Source organism: Cnephaeus nilssonii, assembly GCF_951640355.1.
Source record: "Cnephaeus nilssonii genome assembly, chromosome: 8".
Taxonomy (NCBI): domain Eukaryota; kingdom Metazoa; phylum Chordata; class Mammalia; order Chiroptera; family Vespertilionidae; genus Cnephaeus; species Cnephaeus nilssonii.
In genome coordinates, this window is record NC_137079.1 from 96089078 (window position 1) to 96116695 (window position 27618).

General features: G+C 44.6%; 2 protein-coding genes across 8 annotated transcripts in view; one reads left to right on the forward strand and one right to left on the reverse strand.

The window, feature by feature from the left end:
• Positions 1-352: 352 nt before the first annotated feature.
• The window catches only part of PDS5B (PDS5 cohesin associated factor B), a 258856-nt gene continuing 231590 nt past the window's right edge, over positions 353-27618 (forward strand). For 2 of the 7 annotated variants that reach the window (XM_079779314.1, XM_079779316.1), the window contains exon 1: positions 353-805. In XM_079779314.1, the coding sequence (XP_079635440.1) occupies positions 375-805 (431 nt within the window). In that variant the 5' untranslated portion in view covers positions 353-374. The remainder of the gene's footprint in view (positions 806-27618) is intronic. The other 5 variants (XM_079779317.1, XM_079779319.1, XM_079779318.1 and 2 more) reach the window with 3 other exon arrangements.
• On the reverse strand, positions 10423-21966 carry LOC307104187 (D-3-phosphoglycerate dehydrogenase-like). The gene is given in 4 exon segments (XM_079778959.1): positions 10423-12112; positions 12115-12338; positions 12340-13029; positions 13234-21966. Coding segments are annotated over 4 exon segments (1653 nt in total). The 5' UTR covers positions 13725-21966; the 3' UTR covers positions 10423-11864.

Below are 27618 nucleotides of genomic sequence, written 5' to 3' on the forward strand. Positions count from 1 at the left end.
GAGGAGCCACACCTAGGAGGTGAAGGGATGAGAAACCCACCCTCCTGGAAGGCGTCCTCGAGGTTTTCACATCGTTTCTCCCCCTAAAGCAAGTGCAATTGTGATAACAGAACAAGTGGATGGAGTGTTTGCTTACAGGTTGCATTACTGTGCCTCCCCCTCCCTGCCGCCTTTATAAACAGTTCTTCCAGAGGGGAAAGCTGTGGATGAAGGCAGCGCCCACGGGGGAGAGAACGAATGGCATTTAGAGACCAGAGTAAGGAGGGAGCCAAGTAGCTAATACCAAATTTACTTACTTAACACCATCACTGAATTGCAGTGTTTTTTAAAAATGCACCACTTTTAACCAAAAAGTTAGAGATAAATAACAACTTATGTGGTTTTCGGCAAAAGGCAAGAAAGCCGCAGAGGCAGAGAAAACGGTGACCCAGGCGGTTCTCAGAGACCTGGCCACAGCGGCGGCGCGGCCGTGCGGCGGCGTGCGCGTGCGCGGGCGCCGGGGCGGAGCGAAGTGTAGTCGCGCGCGCGCGCACACGGGTGAGGCGGAAGGCGCGCGCGTGTTCAGGGCCGTCTGGGCGCTAGGGGGCGCTGCGCACCCACTCCGCGCTCTGCCTACCCCCGGCTGCTGTCCGCGGCGGTTCGATTGGAGCAGCCGCCGAAGAGCGCTTGGCGCCATTTTGAAGCGGAGAGGAGGAGGAACGGCCGGGCTGGCTGCGGAAGGGGAGGGGGGGAGGAGACGACTGGATGCGGCGGCGGGTCCCGGAGAGCAGCGGAGTGAGAGGAGTAGCCAGTCGGGCATCCGGAGGTAGGAAACAATTCAGTTAACGGAAAGAAAATGTCTCTCCTTTCTGGTCGCTGTGCTCCATTTTTCAGCGCCCGCCACCGCGGCGGTGTCTGGCAGGGCTCCGCGCCGCCCGTCTCCCAGTCCGGCGAGCCTCCGGGCTTCGGGGGCTGCAGCTCCCTGGCGGCGGGACGCGGACCGGGGGCGTGGGCCGGGCTGCGCGGTGGGGGTGGGGAGGACCGCCGAGGGCGCGCTCTCCACGCCGCGGGCTCGGCTGCAGCCTCGGGAAATTAAACTTGCCGCCGTGGCCCGGCCGGGGCGCCCGCGGCGGCGAAGGCGGCGGGCGGTGACCTTGCGCGCGGGCGGGGGTCCGCGCCCGGCCGCCCCTCCCCCCGGCCCTGGCCGAGCTGCTCCGCGGGCGGCGGCGGCGGCGGCGGCGCGGTGCTGTGCTCTGCGGAGCCCGCCCGCTGGCGGGTTTCCCCCTTCCGATCGAGGGGCGGGGAGCGCGGGACCGCGCGGCGTGCGGGCCTCGGGCGTCCTCGCGCCCTTCGCCGGGTCCCGACGTGCCTCGCCCGCGCCGCCCCGCCTGTGCTGCGGGCGCGGAGAGGGCTGCTCCGGTGACATTTTTACGCGGGTGCTTGCCGGTCGGCGGAGATGAGCCCGCTCGCCGCGCCTCTCGGAGCTGGTGGCAGGGGAGCTGCGGGCCTCGTGGAGCCAGAGCCCGGGACCGGGGCCGTGTCCCAGGCGGCACCTGGGTTCGCGTTTTCCTATGGGAAGCCCCCGAGTGGGAGCGGCGAGGAAAATGGTGTGGGCTTGTACATAGCTGACAGTTCTGCACTTTTTGAGCTGGGTGGCCCTTGCCAAGTTTTTCGTCAGGAGAAAAACCTTGTTGGTTGTCGTTTCTGCCACTGACTCTGGGCATAAACCCGAAGCCGCGCTCGCAGCGGGGCGGTCAATGGACGGCTGGAGTCGGAGCCTTCTGCTTTTCCGCGCCGCCCGCCCCCCGTGCGCTCGGAGTGCGGGACGTTCCCGTCCCTCCGCGGACGGGTTTTAGCGCCACAACCAGCCCGGGAGAGGGAACTCTTTATTTTTGTTTTGAAGAACCTACGATGAGCGCTTGGCTCATATTTTTATTCTAAAACGATGAATGGCCAGTGCTGTTCTGAACGAACCTGCCCTGTTCGTTCAATAGTTTCAGAAACTTGGGATATAGCCCTTAATTTCCAGGAGTGGTCTGCTGTCTTGAGTGAGTTGGGGGTCTTTTCTGCCGTCCCATAACCTCTAAAAACTCGTGTGTTTATAAGTGAGGCAAACTGTAGATGAGTCATGATTATTTAAAACTCGAAGGGTAGTATTGTTCTCAGTTAATACATGTAGATATAGTTCCAACGTAGAGCATTTTCTAGGTTAACTCAAGTAAAATAAAATAGTTAAAATCACAAAAGTGGTATTAAACGAAATGAGGGCCAGAAAGGATGCAGTACTTAATGTCAGGGATGTTAGCATTTTTCGAGACACTAAAATGAGCATTCCTGTGGAGTATGCAGGTCAGTTTGCGGAACTGTTAACCTTGTAGCACCTGGTGTTAGCAGAAAACTTGATTAAAATGTATAATGGTGAGTACATAGGTGAAAGTTTCAGCATGGGACTTCTAATGTTAAGATAGATTTATTCTCAAAAACATATCTTAAGTCAGAACATTATTCCTTCGAAATAAATTTACAAATATACACTGTAAGGTGCACGTCAGAGTCTCTTTGATTATTGAAGTAGCTGAAATAGTAAATTTTTTGGGAGGGCCTTTTTTATGGTTTAATAATTATCCTCTTTTTACTTAGCTGGGTTTTTACTTGAAGGGTGTACTTAATGACAAGGCAGTGGTTGTACTGACTTTTTTTTTTTTTTTAAGCACTTTTGTGCCCCCTTTTTTATTTTCTCACTTTTTTGTTGAAGTTGATCCTCCTTATATTAACTTTGTTTTTTTTTAACAGCAGCTTTTTTCTTTCCTGTAGCTTTTATTTCTGTCTGTCTAAGTCTTTCTTTTCTCTGACTTTCCCACAGAATTAGAGGAGATAATAATGTGGGGATGACACTGATTCTTGTCACGAGACAGTTTGTACTAAACTTATTTTAATATGTAGTTCTAAGTTGACTATTGGATAAAGTTGTTTTAATTTTTAAAGTTTATTTAAAATTGCTCTGTAACTTTAACAGTCACGAAGAGTAACATTTTGAGTACTAGGTTTATCAATACATAATTTGTTAAGCCTAAAATAAAGTGACACCCTATATTAGGCCTTGCGCTGCTGAAGAGTGAAATGGTAGAATATACCTAAAGCTTTGTGAAGAGGGGAATATTTTAGGAGGTTGTGTTCTTTCTGTTTCTCCCTCTTGGAAATTTAGGATTGTTCTTTGGCATCCTCAGTACTACTTAAAAAAAATGTATATGTATAGCCCTGACTGGTTTGGCTCAGTGGATAGAGCGTCGGCCTACGGACCCAAGGGTCCCAGGTTCGAACCCGGTCAAGGGCATGTACCTTGGTTGCGGGCACATGCCCAGTAGGGGGTGTACAGGAGGCAGCTCATCGATGTTTCTAACTCTCTATCCCTCTCCCTTTCTCTCTGTAAAAAATCAATAAAATATATTTTAAAAAAATGTATATATATACACATATATACATTTCAGAGAGGGAGGGAGGGGGAGAGGGAGAGGGAGAAAGGAGAGGGGGGGGGGTCAATGATGAGAAAAAATCATTGATGGGCTGCCTCCTGCACACCCCACACTGTGGATAGAACCTGCAACCAGGGCATGTGCCGTGACCAGGAATGGAACTGTCATCTCCTGTTCATAGGTTGTTGCTCAAAGATTGAGCCATGCCAGCTGGGCAGTATTTATCATGTGTTCCTAGAACTAATAGGAGTGCTCACTGCGATTTAGCTTGGATGACAAGTACTGTATTTATATTAGAAAAGAATAAATTTGTGTTTCCTTTGTTAGTGTTAGATAGCTATAAGGTAAATTTAACATGATCTCCAACTCATCATATACATAAGAAATTAGGTTCAGATTGTAATTTAATTGATTTTCCAAAGTCACAGTCATATTCATGTGGTGGCAATGAGGGCAGCCCTTATTTTTCCTGGAAGCTTGGATGCTTCCCCATAGTCTGCATTGTTTTATTTTGATTTAAGTAATATTTAAAATTATTGCCAAATAGCATGTTATTCTTAATTCCCTTCTCCCATTTTCTTTTCATTCATTCAACAAGAAATAACGTTTCAAGGTTATCGTTTTCAGAGTCTGGTTTTAATAATTTCTGTTCAGGATTCAGTCCTCTTTAGTTTTTTGAGAAGATAACCTCTTGCATGTCTCTGTCTCCTGGAGCTGCTTGCTCTTTCATTGAGTAAAATTACTTGACATGGCATTTATTTACTTTTCATAAAACTTATGAGCCAGAGTAATTTGGAAAAGATAGTATTGAACTTTATTTTGTTACAAGATGCATGTGTTGTATGAGTGTGTGTTTTAACTTTTTAAACACAATTTGTTACACAATCATTTGTCACTTCGAATTACAATAGGTATTTGGTTTAGTATTCCTGATTGGAATATTGAAACTTCTAAAAATAAATCCTGTCATTTCTCTGAGAATGTATTTACTCTTTAAGCCTATTTAAGAAACTTAATGGTTCACAATTCTGACTATTTGGATCTTAGAAGTCAGCTCTTTCCTCACACTATACATATACGAACCATCTGATTATAGCTATTTCCCCCCCATACTTGAAAAAGGTTTTAAAACACTTTCTCACTAAATAGTTCAAAATTAAGGATAAGTATGCTGCTTTGAGACTGTAATTGTTTTAGTTGGCAGGGGTGATCATGTACAGTGAAAAAATCATGAAGAGGAAACTCAAATGTGTAAGACTTAGTTGTTTAAAGTAAATCTTAAAGCCATTAATCTGAGATATTTAAAAATATCCATAATAGTTATTGTGCTCTAGTAATTAGACATTAATCTAAGCAGTAATTAAAATACTTGGTTCAGCCAAGGGGAAAGATTGAAGCAGGAACATGTTTTTGAGGCATCTTTTAAAGTCCCATGACCTCAAAGTACTCCACTCACCTGCCTCTCCCTTTGACAGGGAATGTTCTGGACAGATTCAGTTACAATGAACAAATATTAAGTTTCCATATATGTACAGTACCAGGGCTGATGCAGTAAATAGGACTCTGCCTTAAAGAAGTTTAGAGTAGTGGTTGACCACCTGACACCAAGGTGATGAGAAAAACCTGCTGTTAAGTAATCCTATAAGGGTTGCTTTTTATTTCTTTTTTATTTATTTTTTAATGTGGGAGAGTGAAATTGGCCAAGATTAGATATATAACTGATAGAAGAGGGGATATTGTAATTACCGCCATTATATCTCTTTGTGGGGGAATGGTTAGGGCTTGAAAGAAACCGAGTTTGTGGTTAGTGTAGGGATTCTTTTTCTCTTCTATCATGTCAGAGGAGGTTTAAGAGAAGTGAGTGTTCAGATTTTAAAGAAAAGCCTCAGATATATATTTAAAAATATATCTCTAGCTACCTGAAATTCTGTCAAGGAATTTTAGTTAGCCTTCAGATATAGGGGTAGGGGGTTGGAGAGATGGTGAGAGCAATGGTTAAGGTTGGGGGAATAGAGAACATTAAATAATTATATATTTTAAGTTAAAAGTTATACATGTATATGATAAATTCTAATGATACAGAAAAGTAAAAATAAAAGTTACTTTTTACCTTTTCAGGGCACTCACTATCGCCCTGGCTGGTGTGGCTCAGTTGGTTGAGCGTTGTCTCGTGCACCAAGAGGTCACTGGTCAGATTCCCAGTCAGGGCACATGCCCGGGTTGCAGGCTCCCTAGTAGGAGGCAGCTGATTGATGTTTCCCTCTCCCTCCCCCTAAAAAAGTCAATTTAAAAAATAAAAAGATAACTATTATCTGTTTCTAGAAAGCTTACTTTTCAAAAAATTTTATACAAATTGTATTATATCGTACTGCTGCTTGCTTTTTTAACTGCAATTTACTGTTTCTCCCTAGTTATATCACAGAGCTCTTTTCATATTGACATAATTTTAAAAAATGAGTAGAATAATTTATTATAAGGATGTATCATAATTTGTTTGTACTGACTTCTTTTAAGTGATATTTAGGTTGTAACAATTTACACTAACCAGCAGTACATGAGTGTGCTTGTTTACATGCACGCTGGTATTGGACTTTATTATTAATTATTTGCCAGTTTGATACATGAAATTTACATCTTGTTTTGGGTTTGCGTTTCTTTGATTATGAGTGAGGTTACACATATTTTTTAAATTATGCTTATTGGGTAGAGGGTCCTTGCAGCACAGACTTTAGATGGAGTAGCTTAATTTACTTGTATTCCCATACCCACTCCTCTTATCTAAAATGATCTGAATGATGTGGAACTTTTAGAGAGGAATAAGATTTTGGAGCCCACGCACCTTGAGGAGGAGCAATGGTCTGAATGAAGAGGCTACAGTGCTAGTCTTGGAACAACCAAAGGTCAACGTGAGGTTATTGAAAGCCCCTAACTTGGTGTTAACAGAAGATATATAAAGGCAGGAAGGGAAATTTGATAGAGCAAATTTTGTATAGAATCAGCTCTGTCTCCTGCTTGTCCTGTCCTGTCTTACCACTCTCCTCTCCCACCCCCAATTGTCATTTCATTTTTATATATACTGTTATTTGGTTTGTTCCTCTTCCCTGGTAGGGTGACAGTCTTGACCTTGGTATTTCAGTTCCTTCAGAGATGAGGGACACTTAGTCTTTCTTATCAGGGAAACTTATTTTTCTTCATACTAGTCAAAGGGGGAGCAGTTCTTATTTCTAGCAGTCTTTACATCTATTTTCTGATCTTTAGCAGTTGATACTCTGCTAGAGTTCAGAGGCTATACATACTGAATTGTACAGAAGTCTGGGAATGTTCGCATCACTATGTGGGCTTTGTCTCTATTTAATTCCTACATACTGCCCCTACACCCAGCTTCACTTTTTTATTTTTTAAATTTTATTTTATTGTTTAAAGTATTATATATAGTATTACATATGTCTCCTTTTCCCCCCATTGACCCCCCCTGGCTACCCACACCCCCTGGCACATACCCTCACCTCCCTAGTGTCTGTGTCCATTGGTTACATTGGTTATGCTTATATGCATGCATACAAGTCCTCTGGTTGATCTTACTCCCTCCCCTTCCCCCTTCTCCGCCGCGCTCCCCCCCCCCCCCCCCCCCGCCTTCCCACTGAAGTTTGACAGTCTGATGCTTCTTTGTCTCTGTATATATTTTTGTTCATCAGTTTATGATGTTCATTATATTCCATAAATGAGTGAGATCATGTGATATTTATCTTTCTCTGACTGGCTTATTTCGCTTAGCATAATGCTCTCCAGGTCCATCCATGCTGTTGCAAATGGTAAGAGTTCTTTCTTTTCTTTACAGCAGCGTAGTATTCCATTGTATAGATGTACCACAGCTTTTAATCCACTCATCTGCTGATGGGCACTTAGGTTGTTTCCAAATCTTAGCTATTGTAAATTGTGTTGCTATGACCATAGGGGTGCATATATTCTTTTTTTTTTTTTTTAATATATTTTATTGATTTTTTACAGAGAGGAAAGGAGAGGGATAGAGAGCCAGAAACATCAATGAGAGAGAAACATCGATCAGCTGCCTCCTGCACACCCCCTACTGGGGATGTGCCCGCAACCAAGGTACATGCCCTTGACCGGAATCGAACCTGGGACCTTTCAGTCCCCAGGCTGACGCTCTATCCACTGAGCCAAACCGGCCAGGGCTGCATATATTCTTTTGATTGGTGTTTCTGATTTCTTGGGATACATTCCTAGAAGTGGGATTACTGGGTCAAATGGGAGTTCCATTTTTAATTTTTTGAGGAAACTCCATACTATTTTCCACAGTGGCTACACCAGTCTGCATTCCCACCAGCAGTGCACGAGGGTTCCTTTTTTCCCACATCCTTGCCAGAACTTGTCATTTGTTGATTTGTTGATGATAGCCATTCTGACAGGTCTGAGATGGTACCTCATTGTCGTTTTGATTTGCATGTCTCGAATGATGAGCGACTTAGAGCATGTTTTTATATGTCTCTTGGCCTTCTGTATGTCAACTTTCGAAAGGTGTCTATTTAAGTCCTTTGTCCATTTTTGATTGGATTATCTTCTTTTTGTTAAGATGTATGAGTTTCCTATAAATTTTGGAGATTAGGTCCTTATCGGATGTAACATTGGCAAATATGTTCTCCCATGCAGTGGGCTTTCTTGTTGTTTTGTTGATGGTTTCTTTTGCTGTGCAGAAGCTTTTTATTTTGATGTAGTCCCATTTGTTTATTTTCTCCTTAGTTCCCATTTTTAAATGAAATGAGTTTTTTTCTTAGTAGTCTTGGGAGGTGATTGGTTTAAAGGCTCTTATCTGTCACTGCCCCCGTAGTAACTGTAGAGATGCTATTAATTAGCTTGATTGTGGTGATCTTTTTACAGCGTATACATATATCAAAATATCCAGTTGTATACTTCAAATATTTACATTTATTTAAAGCTGTTTTAAAAAAAGATTCTTGGCCCTTGCCCAGTGGGTCAGTTGGTTGGAGCATTGTTCCATATACCACAAGGTTGTGGGTTTAATCTCCTGTTGGGGAGGTCACGTTTGTGAGGTCGGGGAGCCTAGGGGAAGCAACCAATCAATCAATCAATCAATCAATCGATGTTTCTCCCTCCCCCTCTCTTTAAAAATCAATAAACATATCCTTGGGGGACGTTTAAAAAGAAAAAGAGGTTCTTATCTGTTTCCATTTAGCAATGGCTAGAGACATTCTGGTTGTCAGAATGGGGGTGGGGTGGGGAATGAGAGGTATGGGGTGGGGAAAGGATTGATGCTACTGGCTTCTGATGGGTTGAGGCCAGGGATGTTGCTAAACCTCTTACATTGTTTAGGAAAGCACTCCACAACAAAAAATTATGTGGCCCAAAATGTTAATAGTGCAAAGGTTGAGAAATCCTGGTCTAACTAAGCTTAATTAGGCCTGTCCACCAACTTGATGATAGCAGTCACACAATAGTAATCTTTTATGTAATCTTATGCTTAAAATGGCAAGCTTTGAAATTTAGCTCTTGAGTACTTTTTTCCCTCCTCTTCTGTCTCTTTGGTACCTTTCTTTTCAGCTTTTGACTTCTTTCCTGCCTTTATGGTATAACAAAATTAAGTCAAGGCTTTGTAGTCCTACTTGGAATTTAGAAGGTCACTAGCATTTAAGCCTTGAATAAAGAAGTAGGAGCATATTTAGGCTTGATGAGTGAAGTCTCATTCTAAGGAAGGCAGAAGAACATTAAGCATATAGATTATTTTAAGAATTGAGTCTGTGTGGGTTTTTATCCTGTCCCCATCATGAGCTAGCTGTGTCACCATGGGTACATTACCTAATTTTGCCAAGCCTCAGTTTCTTAATCTGTAAAGTAGGGATAATAGCAGATATCCCATTTTACAAACATATTTATTGAGATATAAATCACATACTATAATTCACTTATTGAAAATGTATAGTTCCTTATTTTCTAGTACATTCACAGGTTTGTACAACTATCACCTCAAACTGATTGTAGAACATTTTTGTCTTTCATAAAAGAAACTCCAAACCCATTAACTGTCACTTCCTATCACCCCTTATCTCATTAGATAAGCCAAGCCAAATGCTTACCGTGATGCCAAGTTGTGCAAGTTTGTAATAAAAAACGACTATAATTTGGGGCAGGGAGACTCTTTATGGCAGTTCATTCATATCTCATTAAGAGAGGCAAGGATGGTTTATTTAATGGATGGATATTTGCATGCTATACTATGCAAGAAAATTATGCTCAGAGATACAGAGATGATATTCCTTCAATTAAGAGATGTAATTCAAGTAGGAGGAAAGATACTAATCTATCTAATAAAAGAGTAATATGCAAATTGACCATCACTCCAACACACAAGACGGCTGCCCCCATGTGGTCAAAGATGGCTGCCCCCTTGTGGACACAAGATGGCCGCCACAAAATGGCCAGCAGGGGAGGGCAGTTGGAAGGGACCAGGCCTGCAAGGGAGGGCAGTTGTGTGCGATCAGGCCAGCAGGGAGGGCAGTTGGGGGCGATCAAGCCTGAAGGGGAGGGCAGTTAGGGGTGACTAGGCTGGCAGAGGAGGGAAGTTGGGGGCGACCAGGCCTTCAGGGAAGGGCAGTTGGGGGAGACCAGGCCAGCAGGGGAGGGCAGTTGAGGGGGACCAGGCCTGCAGGGGAGGGCAGTTAGGGGTGACCAGGCCTGCAGGGGAGCAGTTAGGCATCAATCAGGCTGGCAGGGGAGTGGTTAGGGGGTGATCAGGCTGGTAGGCAGAAGCGGTTAGGGGCAACCAGGAAGGCAGGCAGGCGAGCAGTTGGGAGCCAGCAGTCCTGGATTGTGAGAGGGATGTCCGACTGCCTGTTTAGGCCCGATCCTAAATGGGCAGTTGGACATCCCTCGAGGGGTCCCAGATTGGAGAGGGTGCAGGCTGGGCTGAGGGACACCACGTCCCCACCCCCCCACCCCTCCCGTGCACGAATTTCATGCACCGGGCCTTTAGTGTATTATAAAATACCAGTTATAATTATAAAACAAGGCAGAATATAGTGCTTTCAGGAAGGTGTAAACAAATACTTGAAATGAAAAGTTTGATAAAAGGATACTGAATGATGGTGTTAGGTTAAGAGTGTAAGAATCATGAAAAACTTACTGAATGAGGGATCATTTTGGCCAAATATTAGAAAATAAAATATGAGACTTTAACTTCTATAAGTATGCTGTTTGAGGTATTGGTAATATCATCATCATCATGTTTTTACTGCTTTGTGCTGCTGTCAAATGATTGCCTCTCATAGCTTATACCCACACCCTTTTTTGATGTTTCTAATTAGTTGTGAATTTGGGAAATTATCTAAATGTATTAAATAAGCTTTCAGTGAGAGCCTGATGTCTGTGAGAAAAGGATATGAATATGTGGTCTTATGCTGTCACTTTGAGTTAGTTGCCTTTTTAGTTTATTCTCTGGGTTAATTGGGTTTATAGAATAAATGATTCCTAGATAAATGAGGCTCAGATAAGTGTTTTCCTCTTCAAGGCTTCTATTAACAACTGTATCTCTCACTCTCTCCAAATTTTCTTTTTCTAGTATACTGTTGGACACAATACCTCCAGTACAACATGTCTTAAAAACTGAGCTGTCTTCCTCTACTGTTTAACATCATGCTTTGGTTAATAACACAGATACTTTTTTTTATGTTCTTTTCTTTTTAGTTGTAGAGGATGACTAGATTTGTTACCAAGTCAGAAACCTAGAAGTCATCTGGACCTCTTCATCTCCTGTACTTCTCACATCATATAATTACCAAATTCTGTTGAATATTATAGCATTTGCAAAGTTTTTTTTACACTCTATGCACACTTCAAAAACAAAAAAGCAAAAAGAGAAGAAAAGAAATACAATAAAAAGTCTACATCTGCCTAGTTTCCAGCAGGGGAGGGCAGTTGGGAGGGACCGTAGTAGGGCAGTAGTTTACTGATGTTATTGATTTCTTATATATTCTTCTGAGGATTTAAAAAAATACAACCATACACAAATGTGTTCAGTCTACCTTGCTTCCCCTCCACCCCCGCACACACAAGTTTTTCACTAATTCTGGAAACTTGAACCATTTTGTCCTTTACTTTTTTCACTTAACAATGTATTTGAGATCTTTCCATATTGATGTATAAAGTGGTAGTGTGGGCGTGCTATCTCAACAGCTGCAGTGTTCATTTTTATTTATGTACTATAATTTAACTAGTTCATTGTCTGATAGGTTGTTTCTAGTTTTTACCTTTATAAAAATGCTTTATTAGCAACCTTGTACTTATATCGTTTTGTACATACAGAGGTGTGACTATAGGATAAATTCCTCAAAGTGGAATTGGTGAGTCAAAGAATAACAGATAGAATTTTGGTAGATACTGTTAGATACTGTTAAATTGCCCTTCATAGAGGTTGCAATTGTAATACTGGAGAACTAGTGGCCCGGTGCACGAAATTCGTACACGGGGGGGGGGGGGGGGGGGTTCCAAGCTGGGCAGCAGGGAGGAGATGCCCATCACGTGCCAGGTCTCCCCATCGGACACCACTGAGGTCTGGAAGGACAGCAGCTGCACGCCTGCCTCTGCCAGGAGCCCAATCATGGTAGGCAGCATGGCAGGGTTGGAGGGCTAGCCCGGAACAGGAGCAGGGGCAGACCCCTGTAGAGAGGCACTTCTGGTCTGAAGGCAGCTCCGATGAGTGCCTGCAGCACAGATGCGGTTCCCTGGACAAAGCCCACAGCCTGGTAGGGGACATCTGCCAGGGCCACGCTCAGGAGACCTTCCCCGCATCCTTGCTCTCCTGGCACAATGGGGTTATGGGAGGTGGTTACATTGAGGCCGGCCTCCTTCACCATTGGCGTTCACCAAGTTCACATCCGCATGATTAGAAGCGTCTTTGAGGAGGCCGACAATGACTGCGGGCCTCAGGCAGTTCCCGGCATTCCTCAGGGATAAGCCCTGCGTTACCCCCTGGATGGTCCCTTTGGGGGACCCTGCCCAGGCTCGCATCAGAGTCCCCAGAGCTTCTGCCAGACCCATCCAAGGTTTGTTGTGCGGAGAGAAGGCACTGGTAAGGGCCTGGGCATTCACGACCCCGACGAGGGCTCTCCCCTTCACCATATCCACGAACTGGACAGCGATCTCCTCCCCGATCTCCTCCCCGCAGTGGATCTGGGCCTCCTTGGTGCTGGCGCCCAGGTGGGGGCAGCTGATGACATTCTTGTGGTCTACCAAGGCACAGTCCCGAGGCAGCTCCTCCGTGAACACGTCCAGCGCTGCGCCCGTGCACTGCCTTGACGGCAGGGCCCGGAGCAGGGCGCCCTCGTCCACAATCCCTCCGCGGGCGCAGTTCACCATGCGCATGCTCTTGCACAGGGCGAAGATGCTGTCGTTCAGCAAACTTGTCGTGGACGTCTGGAGAGGGGTGTGCACAGTGATGAAGTCACAGAGGGGCCAGATCTCCTCCAGGGGCAGCTGCTGAACACTGAAGGAGGCCGAGACCTCTGGTGAGATGATGGGGTTGTACCCTACAGCAGGCGTCCTCAAACTACGGCCCGCGGGCCACATGTGGGTGTTTTTGCCATTTTGTTTTTTTACTTCAAAATAAGATATGTGCAGTGTGCATAGGAATTTGTTCATAGTTTTTTTAAACTATAGTCCGGCCCTCCAACGGTCTGAGGGACAGTGAACTGGCCCCCTGTTTAAAAAGTTTGAGGACCCCTGCCCTACAGTCTTCATCCCAAAGGACTACATCCGGACAGCCACCTCTCTCCCGATCCTCCCCAGGCCAAGTATTCCCAGGGTCTTTCCATTCAACTCGGTTCCCATGAACTTCTTTCGGTCCCATTTGCCATCCTTCATCAAAGCCGTCGCCTGGGGAATCTGCCTGGCCAGACACATGATCATTCCACAGGTGAGCTCCGCAGCACTAAGACTGTTCCCATTGGGAGTGTTCATGACCAGGATGCCTTTCTTCATGGCGGCCTCCAGATCCACGTTGTCCACACCGGTGCCAGCCCTGCCCACCACCTGGAGCTTCTCTGCTGTGTTGATGACATCCGCGGTCACCTTGGTGGCCGAGCGGAAGATAAGGCCTTCGCAGTCCTGCAGCTCGGCTATCAGCTCCTTTTTGCTCAGGTTCTGCTTCTCCACCACCTGCAGCCCTCCATCTTGCAGGACCTTCCGGCAGCAAGGGTCCAGGCTGTCACTAATGAGCACTTCCTGTAGATTTGCGAAGGCCATTGGTGGAGCCGGCCTCGGGATCGACTGCTCTCCCTGGACAGAAACACCTCTGAGCCCCCAGATTTGCTTCTGATTGGTCGGTTTCTATGCCAGTTAGCGTCAAAAGCTCCGCCTCCTAGGCAGCCATTGGTTCCTCACACTACACCCAGATTTGGTTCTGATTGGTCAGTTTCTATGCCAGTCAGTGTCTCTGGGCCTATCAACAGGGCCTGATCAGAAAGGCAGGGCTGATCAGCAGCCTTGGTGGAGTCCTGGAGAGAAATGGAGGCGTGGCTGCTGGCCAGACTGGGAGAGAAAGAGAGGCAAGTGCTGGTCAAAAGCTGCCACAGAGGCAATGGGTCAGTCCCTGCTTCTCTCTCTGGCCCTGATTCGCAGCCCCCTCAGCAGTCAGTGCTGGGGCACCATGCCTGCAGCGGAAGCAGTCAGCGCTGGCTTGCCATGGCAACCCAACACTGACTTCTGGTCTGGCCGAGCTTTGGTTGCAACAGTGTTACACCCTGGCTCTTTATTATAGAGATATTTGTTTCCCCTATAGCCTTGCCAAACAGTGTATAATCATACTTTTTAGATTTTTGTCAATATAATAGGTGAAAAATGTTATCTCTGTAGTTTTAATTTACATTTCTCTTATGAGTGAAACTGAGCATCTTATCATATGTTTAAGAGCCATTTTTATTTTTCCTGTGAACTGTCTGACCTTAATTTTTTCCCATTTTCCTGTCTATTTGGGGGATTCTTAAATTTTCTCTTCTCTCTATGTGCCATTGGTTGGTTTACTAATAGTAAGCATGATCTGCTTGTCCTGCAGTTGCCTTCTGACAGGTCTCTGCTTCCAATTGCACTCCCTTCTAGGTTCTCATAATTGTTAACAGAGTGATATTTCTAATTGCAAATTTGAATGTCATTTCCTGACTTACACAACTATTCAGTGGTTCTTTCCTGCCTGTATAATCCAAATAAATACCTTGGCATTAGCATGGTACCTACCTATCACGCTAGCATTTCTTTTTATTTCCTCAAGCATTCTCTAAACTCCAAAAACACTCAACTGCTCCTAGCTCCCTGTTGTGTTAGACCCTTTGTCTTTGCACGTATTATTTCTCTGTTTATAATGGTCTACTAGAGGCCTGGTGCACCAATTTGTGCACAGGTGGGGTCTGGCTGGCCCGCCCTGATCGGGTGATCAGGCCGGGCTGGCTGGGGGGAGGGGCCGTGGGTGGTTGGCTGGCCGGCCCTGGCCCTGGTCGAATTCCTGGTCGAGGGGACAATTTGCATATTAGCCTTTTATTATATAGGATTCCTGCTTGTTCACATGTCCAGTGTCTTGCTTTTCTTCTACTTTTTAAAAATTAATCTTTATTGTTGAGATTATTACAGATGTTCCTCTTTTTGCCTCCCATAACTCCCCTCCACCAGTTTCTACCCCACCCTAGCCCCTCCCCACCCTATTGTCTGTGTCCATAGGTAATGCATACATGCATATAAGATCTTTGTCTAATCTCTTCCCCCATCTGCACCCCCCACACCACTTTCTCTCTGAGAATTGTCAGTTTGTTCCATTTCCATGCCCCGATTCTGTTCCATTCACAAGTTTATTCTGTTCATCAGATTTTTTATTCATTTGATTTTTAGATTCACTTGTTGATAGGTATGTATTTGTTGTCTCTTTGTTGTTCATATTTTTTATTTTTACCTTTCTATTCTTCTTCCTCTTCTTAAAGAATACCCTTCAGCATTTCATATATACTGCTTTGGTGGTGATGAACTCCTTTAGCTTTTTCTTGTCTGTGAAGCTCCTTATTTGACCTTCAATTCTAAATGATAGCTTTGCTGGGTAAAATATTCTTGGTTGTGGGTTCTTGTTATTCATCACTTTGAATATTTCTTGCCACTCCCTTCTGGCCTGCATAGTTTCTGTTGAGAAATCAGCTCACAGTCTTATGGGCACTCCCTTATAGGTAACTTAATTGTTTTTCTCTTGCTGCTTTTAAGATTCTATCTTTGAAGATTCTCTCTTTGGCATTTTAATTATGATGTGTCTTTGTGTGGTCCTTTTTGGATTCCTCTTGTTTGGGGTTCTCTGTACTTCCTGGACTTGTAAGTCTATTTCTTTCACCAGGTGGGGGAAATTTTCTGTCATTATTTCTTCAAATAGGTTTTCAGTATCTTGCTCTCTCTCTTCTTCTGGCACCCCCATAATTCAGATATTGGTATGCTTGAAGTTGTCCCAGAGGCTCCTTACACTGTCTTCATATTTTTGGATTCCTTTTTCTTTTTGCTCTTCTGGTTGGATGTTTTTTGCTTCCTCATATTTCAAATCATTGATTTGATTCTCAGGTTCCTCTAATCTACTGTTGAATCCCTGTATATTATTCTTTATTTCAGTCAGCATATGCTTAATTTCTGACTGGTCCTTTTCCATTTTTTTTTTGGCATTCTCACTAAGATCCTTGAAAGTCTCACTAAGTTTCTTGGAGGATTCTAGAAGATTCTTGAGTAACCTTATAACTGTGGTTTTGAACTCTGTATCCAGTAGTTTGCTTTCTTCCATTTCTTTCATTTGTGGCATGTTTCTTTGTCTCTGCATTTTGGCTGCTTCCCTGTGTTTGTTTCTATGTATTGGGTAGCTGCTAAGTCTTCTTGAGTTGATGGAGTAGCCTTGTGTAGTAGGTGTCCCACAGGGCCTAGTGGCTCAGCCTCCCCAATCACCTGAGGTGGACACTCTTGGTGCACTCCTTAGTGGGCTGTGTGGACAGTCTTGTTGTAGTTGAGCCTTGACTGCTGTTGGCATCATTTGGAGGAATTGACCTCCAGGCCAATTGGCTATGGGGACCAGCTGGGACTACAGTGGGAGAGCTGCTGTGCAGGAGACACCCTTATGGAGCAGGACTTGCTTCAGTGGGGCGTTGGTGCTCACTAAGTCTGCCCATTGAGTGTGTCACTTATGGATGTAAAGAGTTGTAATTTGCTATGGTCTCACACTGACCACTCGGTACACTGGCTCTTGGGTCTCCAGGGAGGTGCAAAGTCAGCCACTGCCTGGGGCTATCCAGCAGGAGCTAGAGAGAGCTCTGCAGATTTCTCCCCATTAATCAGGTTTCGAAGTGCCCAGACGAGGCCCAGCTGTAAAGCTAGGCAGGCTGCTGCTGGTGCTGGATTTTGGGCCTTTGATTGATAGGTTTGGGGCTCCCTGACCCAGCTGCAGCTTGCTTAACAGAGTTTTAGCCTGAGAAAGGACAGACCATTCAATACAAAAGACGCTGCATACAGCTTGGGTGGGGTTGTAAATTGGGTAGGGTGGGGATCAGGAATCACTAGGGCAGTGATGGGCAACCTTTTGAGCTTGGTGTGTCAAACTTCGCCAAAAAACTGAGCATAACTCGGATAGTGTGTCACTTTGAGGAAAAAACATTATTTCGCAAATGTTTCATCCTTAGGAGCAGCAAATGGCTACGCGTGTCAGTGCTGACACGCGTGTCATAGGTTCGTCATTACTGCACTAGGGTGAAGCAAACAGAAATGGCTACCAGTCAGCCCTGCACCGGGAAGGTCCCAGCATGGGAACAATGACCGCTGTGAGCACCTTCATGTGGAAGAAAGCCACCCCCGAGTTCCTGCCCTGATGCCAGACAGTCCCGTTTCTCCCCGTATGTGTCTGGGTCCCCTGGAGCCTCGCCTGGTACTGGAGCTCAGAGGAAGTGGGAGCTTGTAAATTCAGTGCATGGTGCTGGCCTTTTAAGAGGAGCAGCTGGGTCTCCAGCAGCCTGTGCATCACTCAGCCCCAATCCGCACTGATTTTTACAGTCCGTAGTTCTTACTGCCTGTAGAGACTTCTTTCCCCAGCTCTGGGACCCTGGGCTGGGGGTCTGGTGTGGGGCTGGGATCCCTCGCTCCTCCAGGTGGCCTCCACAGAGGCAGTCTCCCTTCCAATTAAAAAAGCAGCACACCCAGGTTCCAGACCAGCCTGTTCCATGCCTCTGCACCTCCTACCAGTCTCAATGCACTTCTTTACCTCTGTAGATGTAGTACTTCCACTCAGCAAGATTTCCTGTGGTTCTGGATGATAGTTGATTTGTATTTTAGTTGTAATTTTGATGTGGTTGTGGGAGGCAGCAAGTACAGGCGTTTATGTATGCCACAATCTTGGTTCTCTCCAGTGTCTTTCTTTTCATTCTTCACCTAATGGAAAGGCTTTCTGAAACCTAATTCTTCTTTCAGGCAATGTATGATGGGTACTCTTTTTTCCTCACAAGACTGTGTGTATCTCTGTAATGGAAACCTCTCGTTGTGTGTTGTTATTTATTTGACTGTGTTTCCTTGTTAGATTCTTGAGGGCATGGACTTACAGTTATTTTGGAACCTCAGCATAGTGTTTGGCACATAGTGGGTGATAAGTATTTACTGAATGCATATAAATGTATGTTTATGTACACTAAGTATACTTTTGGACAACCCAAGACTAAGGAGAAGTAATATAAAGAGCTTACAAATTCATTTTTAAAATTTATTTTTATTTTACTGATATTGAGATGTAAAGTAAATAAGATAAAATGTACAGACTGTAGGTTTTCACTTTGATGAGATATGACAGTTATACCCATGTTACTGTTGCCCAAAAGATAATTATAGCGTTTTCATCACCCCCAAAAGTTTTCTGGTTGCCTTTTTCATTTAGTTCTCTGCCGTCTATCCCAGCACTATGATTTCTAACAACGGAGATTAGTTTGGCTCTTATGTGTGTTAATATAGTATGTGCTTTTTGGCATCTAGTGTTTTTTGCTTAACAAGTATTTCCAGGTTTGTCCATGGCGTTGGATATATCAGGGCTTTTATTTTATTCTATTTTATTTTTAAATATATTTTATTGATTTTTTACAGAGAGGAAGAGAGAGGGATAGAGAGAGTTAGAAACATCGATGAGAGAGAAACATCGATCAGCTGCCTCTTGCACACCCCCTACTGGGGATGTGCCCGCAACCAAGGTACATGCCCTTGACCGGAATCGAACCCGGGACCCTTGAGTCCGCAGGCCGACGCTCTATCCACTGAGCCAAACCGGTTTCGGCAGGGCTTTTATTTTTATTTTATTGCTGAGTAGCATTTCATTAGATGAATATACTAAAGTTTATATTTTCTTCTGTTGATGGGTTGTTTCCAGGTTTTTACTGTTAAGAATAAGGTCTATATGAATCTTTTTTGCAAACATGTGTTTTCATTTCTCTTGAGTAAATACCTAGGATTGGAATTGTTGGTTCATAGGCAGATGTGTTGAAACTGTATATAAAACTGCCACTTTAGGTTTTCAAAGTGGTTTTCCATTTTATACTCCTACCATGAGTATATGAGAGCCCTAGTTGCTCTACATCCTTGCCAACATTTGGTTAATCAGTGTTTTTAATTTTATCCATTTAATAGGTGTGAAATGATACGTTTGTTGTTGTTTTCCATGGCTAATGATGTTTAATACCTTTTTGTATTGTTTTTGATAATTAGTATTTTTTGTGTGTAGATTGCCTATGTAAATTTTCTGCACATTTAAAAAAATTGGTGATTTTTTAGATTGTTATTTACTAGAGAGGCCTGGTGCACGAAATTTGTGCACAGGCAGGGTCCCTAGGCCTGGCCAGCGATCAGGGCCCATCTGTGGGGTTACCGGTGGGGCGATCGGGGGACGGGGGGACCCTGCTGGCACCCGCCTTGGCTGGCCTAGGGCCTGTGGGCTGGGGGCAGCTCCTGCGTTGAGCATCTGTCCCCTGGTGGTTAGTGTGCATCATAGCGACCGGTCGTTCCGCCAGTTGTTCCGCCGGTCGTTCTGCCGTTTGGTTGATTTGCATATTAGGCTTTTATTATACAGGATGTGTAAGAATTCTTAATATATAGTTGTCCTCGTTATCCATGGGGGTTTGGTTCCAGGACCCCCATGGATACCAAAACATGCAAATGCTCAAGTCCCTTGTATAAAATGGTGCAGTACTTGCATATAACCTACGTACATCTTTCTGTGTACTTTAAATCATCTCTAGATTACTTATAATACCTGACTACAATGTAAGTGCTATGTAAATAGTTATGTATTGCATTGTTTAGGGAATGTTGAAAAGAAAAAAGTGTATGCACAGTACAGATGCAACCATTGTAGGCCTAACTATATAGTACATGTCAGCAATAGTGTAACATTTCTACCCCTGTGCCCTTTATCCCCCTTCCCCAATATTTTCAATCCATGGTTTTGTTTCAGTCTGGGAAAGAGGAACCCATGGGTTCGGAGGGTTGACTATATCTCAGTACACGTTCATTGACAGATCAAGTATTGATAGTATTTTCTCCCAGTTTGTAGTTTGTTTTTTCTTAACAGTATATGTTGATGAGCTGAAGCTTTTAATTTTGATGAAGTCCGGTTACTTATTTCTTTAACAGAATATACTTTTTGAGTTCTAAGAATTCTTTGCCTACCCCAAAATCATGGAAATAAATTTCCGGTGCTTTCTTTTAGAAGCTTCATAGTCTTAACTTTTACATATAGGGCTGTGATCCATCTTAATTAATTATTGTGCGTGGTGTGAAGTAGGGGTTAGGGTTCATTTTTAAAATGACATTTATCCAATTCTAATACTATGGTTTGAGAAAACCTTCCTGTACTGAAATGACTTCGTGTTATTTTCCAGAATTTGAACTTATTTGTACAGATTTGTTTCTGGATGCATTGTGTTTCATTGACCTATTTGTTTATTCTATGCCAATATCATACTGTCTCTGTTACCATAAGTCTTGGAATCAAATAGTGTGAATCTTCTAAAATTGTCTGAACCAGTCTAATTCCTTAGTATTTCCATATAAATCTTAAAATCGTTTTGTCAATTTCTATTCTAAAAAAATCTTTTGGGATTTTGATTGGGGTTGTGTTGTTCTATAGATACTTTTAGGGAAAACTAACTTCTAATAGTATTTGTAGTCAGCCTCTAACAAGGCCTCCTCTCCTGGCCTTTGCACCCTTTCATGATCATCTTGAATATTGTATTTGGATTATATATACCAAGAGAATCTGCTAAAAGTGATGATATATCACTTCTGACAGGGGTTTGTGTATTGGTCTCTTTCTCATCACTCACTGTAGGAGAAACCAGCTATTGTGTTGTAGAGAGGCCATTGTCAAGACTGTGAAGGGTCTGAGATTTTACTCTACTTGCACTAGACTCCTTAGTCAGATTCAAAGACAGTTTCTTTTCACAGGTATAGTAGTAGCAAGGGTATCAGCATTTTTGCATTAGTTCCTTGAGGTGTCTGATTCACACTGGGTGATGTGAAGAAGGCCAGTTGACACCTGCACATGCATTGGGTTGTGTTAGGGGAGAGGAACCCTAAACATGGTGAACTGGGATATATTGTTGTTGACTATTATAGATGTCCCCCATTTTCACTCCCTTTGACCCTTCTCCTAGCTCCCTTCCCCCACCCGGCAGCCTTCACCACATTATTGTCTGTGTCCATGGGTTTATGAATATATGCATATATGTTTTTTGATTGATCTCTCCCCATCCTCCCCACCCCTCTCCCCTCTGAGATCTGTCAGTCTGTACCATTTATCCATGCCTCTGGTCCTATTTTGTTCATCAGTTTATTTTGTTCTTTAGATTCCACATATAAATGACATCATGTCTTTCTCTGACTGGCTTATTTTGCTTAGCACCATAATCTCCAGGTCCATTCATGCTGTTGCAAAGGGTAAGAGTTCCTTCTTTTTCAGTATTTCATTGTGCATATGTAGCACAGCTTTTTTATCCACTCATCTACTGATGGGCACTTGGGCTATTTCTAAATCTTGGCTATTGTAAATAACGCTGCTATGAACATTGGAGTCCATATATTCTTTCTGATTGGAGTTTTGGGATTTGTAGGATATATACCTAGAAGTGGGATCACTGGGTCAAAAGGCAGTTCCATTTTTAATTTTTGGAGGAAATTCCATATTGTTTTCCATAATGGCTGCACCAGTCTGCATTTCCACCAACAGTACACTAGGGTCCCATAATACATAATACAATAATCTTACCTAATAATAGACAAACATGTAAATTGACCGTACCTCTGCTACACCCACAGCCAATCAGAGCGAGTATGCAAATTAGAAGGCCTGCTATGAGGTGGGGGGCGAAGGGATCTACAGGAGCAGAGTGCCACAGCGAAGATAAGACTGCAGACTCTGGAGTCTGCATCAAAGACCAAGATGGCAGACTCTGGCCTGAGTCTGCAGCGAAGATGGCAGACTCTGGCCGGAGTCTGCAGCGAAGATGAAGAAGGCAGACTCTGACTGGAGCGAAGGCCTGGGTCCCGGGTGCCGGAGGAAAACCGGTGCTGGAAGCCAAGGGAAGGAAGACCTATTGCACGAATCTCTTCATGCAATGGGCCTCTAGTTAATAAATAATACACATCCTCTCCAGTGGGCAGTGAACATACCTGCTCTTTGCTCTGGAGGAGACTTTATGGTCCAAGGTTGTTTACTTCATGGACATCTTTGTAAAAGGTAGTCTGGAACAAAAGGCAGTCAGAGCCTTACTAAGCAAGATGTGTAGAATAGCAAGAGACCCATGGAGTATAGTCTACTAATAGCTATATGACAAAGAACTGAGGCCTTCTGCCAATAGCCTTGAGTAAGCTTGGAAGCTGATCCTCTAGTCTTTAGTTGATTGCAGACCTAACTACAATTTGACTGAAATCTCATGAGACCTTTGGGCCAGATCCACCAGCTAAGCTGCTCCCGGATTCCTGACCTTTAGAAATTGAGATAATAAGTATTGTTTTCAACTGCTAGGTTTTGGGATAGCTTATTATACATCAACTAGAGGCCCGTTGCACGAAGATTCGTGCAATAGGCCTTCCTTCCCCTGGCTGCTGGCACCGGTTTTCCTCTGGCACCTGGGACCCAGGCCTTCGCTCTGGCCGCTGCCTTCCGTCTTCGCTCTGGCCGAAGTCTTTACTGCGGCCAGAGCCTTCAGTCTTCGCTGTGGCTGGAGCCTTCAGTCTTTGCTCCAGCTGGAGTGCCACTCCTGTAGCTCCCTCTGCCCCCCCGCTGTCCCCCTCATAGCAGGCATCCCGCTCCTCCCGGCTGTTCCGTGCCTGCATGTGTGCTGCCCAGAGGCCCAGAGCAGCTGGGGGGCGGAGCCGCCACCATCTTTGTCGGGTTAATTTGCATACTCACTCCTGATTGGCTGGTGGGCATCATGAAGTGATGGTCAGTTTGCATATTTCTCTTTTATTAGTGTAGATAGATTATTGGTACAGTTGTGTACCTCCTTTTGTTTAGATCATTTTTAAAAAAAATATATTTTTATTGATTTTCCACAGAGAGGAAGGGAGAGGGATAGAGAGCTAGAAACATCGATGAGAGAGAAACATCGACCAGCTGCCTCCTGCACACCCCCCACCGGGGATGTGCCCGCAACCAATGCACATGCCCTTGACTGGAATCGAACCTGGGACCCTTCAGTCCACAGACCAACGCTCCATCCACTGAGCCAAACCGGTTGTTTAGATCATTTTTATTTTCACATGTACTATACCAGTAAACATATGGGTAGGCAAAAGTAAGTATACAGTTGTTCATAATAAACAATACAATAATTAATAAATAATACAAGAATGAACTCTGTGTTTCACATACTCATAACTGTAAACCTACTTTTGCCCATCCCTGTATGTGTGTGTGTGTGTACAGACAGTCCTCGGGTTATGTCGGACTTGATGTACGTCTTTTCGTGGTTACATCACCATCTCCCATTTATTTATAAAATAAGAAGTTCCGTCATTTCGACGTATGTGCATATGTGCTTTATGTTTTTTATTATTTACTAGAGGCCTGGTGCATGAAATTCATGCACGGGGGCGGGTTCCCTCAGCCCAGCCTTCACCCACTCCAATCGGGGACCCCTCGGGGACCCCTGTGGAATCGGGCCTAAACCGGCGGTCAGACACCCCTCTCACAATCTGGGACCGCTGGCTCCTAACCACTCACCTGCCTGCCTGCCTGATTGCCCCTAACCCCTCTGCCTGCCTGCCTGATCACCCCTAACCTCTCTGCCTGCCTGCCTGATTGCCCCTAACTGTCTCTGCCTGCCGGCCTGATCGAGCCCCCAACTGCTTTCCCCTGCTGGCCTGATCGAGTCCCCAACTGCCTCTGCCTGCCTGATCACCCCTAACTTCCTTCCCTTGCTGGTCTGGTCTTGCCCCCAACTGCCCTCCCCTGCAAGCCTGGTTGCCCCCAATGGCCCTCTCCTGCCGGCCTGATCTCGCCCCTAACTGCTCTCCCCTGCCGGCCTGATTGCCCCTAACTTCCCTCCCCTGCCGGTCTGATCTCGCCCCCAACTGCCCTCCCCTGCTGGCCTGATCGCCCCTAACTGCCTCTGCCTGCCTGATCACCCCTAACTGCCCTTCCCTGGCAGCCTGATCTCGCCCCCAACTGCCCTCCTCTGCTGGCCAATTTGGTTCTGATTGGTCAGTTTCTATGCCCGTCAGCGTCAAAAGCTCCACCTTCTTGGCAGCCTTTGGCTCCTCACAGTTGACTCAGATTTGGTTCTGATTGGTCAGTTTCTATTCCAGTCAGCGTCAAAAGCTCTGTCTCCTAGATAGCCATTGGCTCCTTACATTCACCCAGATTTGGTTCTGATTGGTCAGTTTCTGTGCCAGTCAACGACTCAGCTTATTAATAGGGCCTGATCAGAAAGGTGGGGCTGATCAGCAGCCCCGGTGGAGGCCTGGAGAAAAATGGAGGCGTGGGTTGTCCAGGCCGGGAGAGAAAGAGAAGCCAGTTCTGATCAACAGCTGCTACAGAGGCTACGGATCAGACCCTGCCCCTCTCTCTGTAGACCTCTCTCTGGGCCTGATCCGCAGTCCCCAAGTCAGTCAGTGCTGGGTCGGGGCGCCGGCAGCAGCCCCAGTCAGTGCTGGGTCACCACGGCAACCCAGCACTGACTTCCGGTCTGGTCGAGCCTTCCGTCATAACAGTCATTACGACCCTGGCTCTTTATTATATAGATTTATCACAAGTAAAGGTCAGGAATTGTTATCTTTATTTTAAGTTTTTTTTACTGTTTCACTTCATTACTGCTGTGTATATTCTCCATGTGAGTGATGTAAGTGCTTATGTAGGTGGATTCCGACTTACGGCGAAAATCGCGTTACGTTGCGCCCTAGGAATGGATCTCCAATGTAACCCGAGGACTTGCTGTGTATATGTGTATATATATACATCAACTTACTAAATTAGGCTTTCACATATTTATAAAGAAACATTTTAATGTTCTCTATAGAGATCTTGCATGTTAGTTATTCCTAAAGATTTTTCTTTTTGATGCTATTACAAATAAAATTTTCTAAATTTCATTTTTCAAATTTTTCCTGCTAGTCTACATATATAATAATTGTTTTAAAAATTATTGTCCTTGTATTCTTTGACCTTGCTTAAATTTATTTAGTTCCATTAGTCCTTTGTAGATTCCTCAGGATTTTCTTCACAAAACCATGATATCTATGAATAAGACAGTTTTACTCTTTTCTTTTCTATTTTATGTTTCTTTTTATCTTACCTTATTGTATTGTCTGGCATCTTCAATTTAATGTTGAAGAGGAATGGTGAGAATGGTCATCTTGTCTTGTTCCCGATCTTATGGGGGAAGCAGTATGTTTTTTTGTAGATTGAAAGAAGAAATATCAGGTGAAGGATGTTCCTTTATATATTCAGTGTACTGAGATTTTTATTTTTAAATAATGAATAAGTGTTGATTTTCGTCAAATATCATCTTTTTGGTATTTATTGAGATGATTGTGTGGTTTTTACCCTTTATTCTGTTACTTTAGTGAGTTACATTTAATAATTTTTGAAAGTTAAACCAAACTTGCATTTCTGGGAAAACCTCACTTGGTTATGATGTATTATTGTCCTTTAATATTTCTGGATTTGTTCTGCTAATATTTTCTTAAGGATTTTAGTATCTATGTTCATGAGGAATATTGGTCTGTAATTGTAATTTATTGTAATGCCTTTTGGTAGCATGTTTATGCTAGTTGTTTAAAACTATTTAAGAAGTGTTTCTTCTGTTTTCAGAAACAGTTGTATACGATTAGTATATATTTTTTAACGTTTGATAGCCATCCAAGCATGGAGGGATTTTTGTGTGGGTACCTGGGAAGGCTTTTGATAGATTTTGTTTCTTTAGTAAATATACTAGAGGCTCGGTGCACGAATTCGTGCACTGGAGGGGTCCAGCCGGCCCGCCTGATGGGGGCCATCAGGAGCAGGCCAGCTGGGGGAAGGGGCTCCAGGTGATATGCCGGCCCCGCCCCCATTTGAGGTGGGGGGGCCCGCTTGGGGGCGGGGCCGGCCGGGGAGAAGGGCCACAGGTGGTTGGCTGGCCGGCCCGGCTCAGGGGCAGGGCCGGCTGGGGTGAGGGGCTGCGGACGTTCCGGTCGGTCTACCGTTTGGTCAATTTGCATATTACCCTTTTATTATATAGGATGGGATGATTATACAGATTTTCTATTTTGTCTTGTTTTTCAAGCAGTTTGTCTATTTCATTTGCATTATCAAATTTTTTGGCATAAAGTTTGTAATTTCCCTTCTAATCCCTTTAATGTCTATAGAATCTGTAGTGATCTCTTTTAGTCCTGATGTTGGTAGTTTATAGTTTATTCTCTTCTTGGTCATTTTTGCTAGGGGTTTAGCAGTTTTATTTCTTTGCACAGCATTTGGTTTCAATGATTTATTTTTAATTAACTTGTGCTCTTATCTCGATAAAATTTCCTTCATTCTACTTTCTGTTGGTTTGATTTTTTTCCTAACTTTTTAAGATGGAATTTAGATATCCCCTCTAATAAAATGGCAATATGCAAATTAACCATCACTTTGCTACATAAGCCACGCCCATCAGCCAATCAGGGCGAGTATGCAAATTAACCCCAATCCAAGATGGCTATAGCCACAGAGAGCAAGGTTTCCTAGGTAACAGAGGAAGCCAAGCTTTCCATAGCCGTTGCAGGCCTAAGCCTCCACTCAAGCTACAAAGTTTCAATTATAGAAGGTAAACAAATTCAAACAAATGGCAGCAGAATGGAGTTTGAGAGAACAGGCCAGGGTTGCCGGCGGCAACAGGGGAAGCAAAGCTTTCCGCACACCCTGGCTGGGCTCACCTGCTTAAGGCAACAAAGTTTCAATTGTAGAAGGTGAATTAACTGCCACAGAAATGGCTGTCACCCCGGAGGGAGCAGCAGGCTTGGCTTCGCTCCAGGCTACAAAGTTTCAATTGTAGAAGGAAAATAAATTCCAGATACCAGGGCCTCCGCTTGGGTTGCCAGGGGTCGTGACCGGCCTGCAAACCACCACAGGCCCCTCGCTCAGGCCGCCCCACGCCCCAAGGGAACCCCACCCTGATCCGGGACACCCTTCAGGGCAAACCAGCTGGCCCCCACCCCTGTACCAGGCCTCTATCCTATCTAATAAAAGAGTAATATACAGATTGATCATCACTGCAACACACAATATAGCTGCCCCCATGTGGTCAAAGATCCTGCCCCCATGTGGACACAAGATGGCCACTACAAGATTTCCAGCAGGAGAGGGCAGCTGGGAGGCACCCGGCCTGCAAGGGAGGGCAGTTGTGAGGGACCAGGCCTGAAAGGGAGGGAGTTGAGAGGGACCAGGCTTGCAAGGGAGGGTAGTTGGAGGTGATCAACCCTGCAGGAGAGGGCAGTTAGGAGTGACCAGGCTGGCAGAGGAGGGAAGTTGGGGGCAAACAGGCTGGCAGGGGAGCAGTTAAGCATCAACCAGGCTGGCAGCGGAGTGGTTAGGGGGTGATCAGGCTGGCAGGCAGAAGCGGTTAGGGGCAATTAGGAAGGCAGGCAGGCA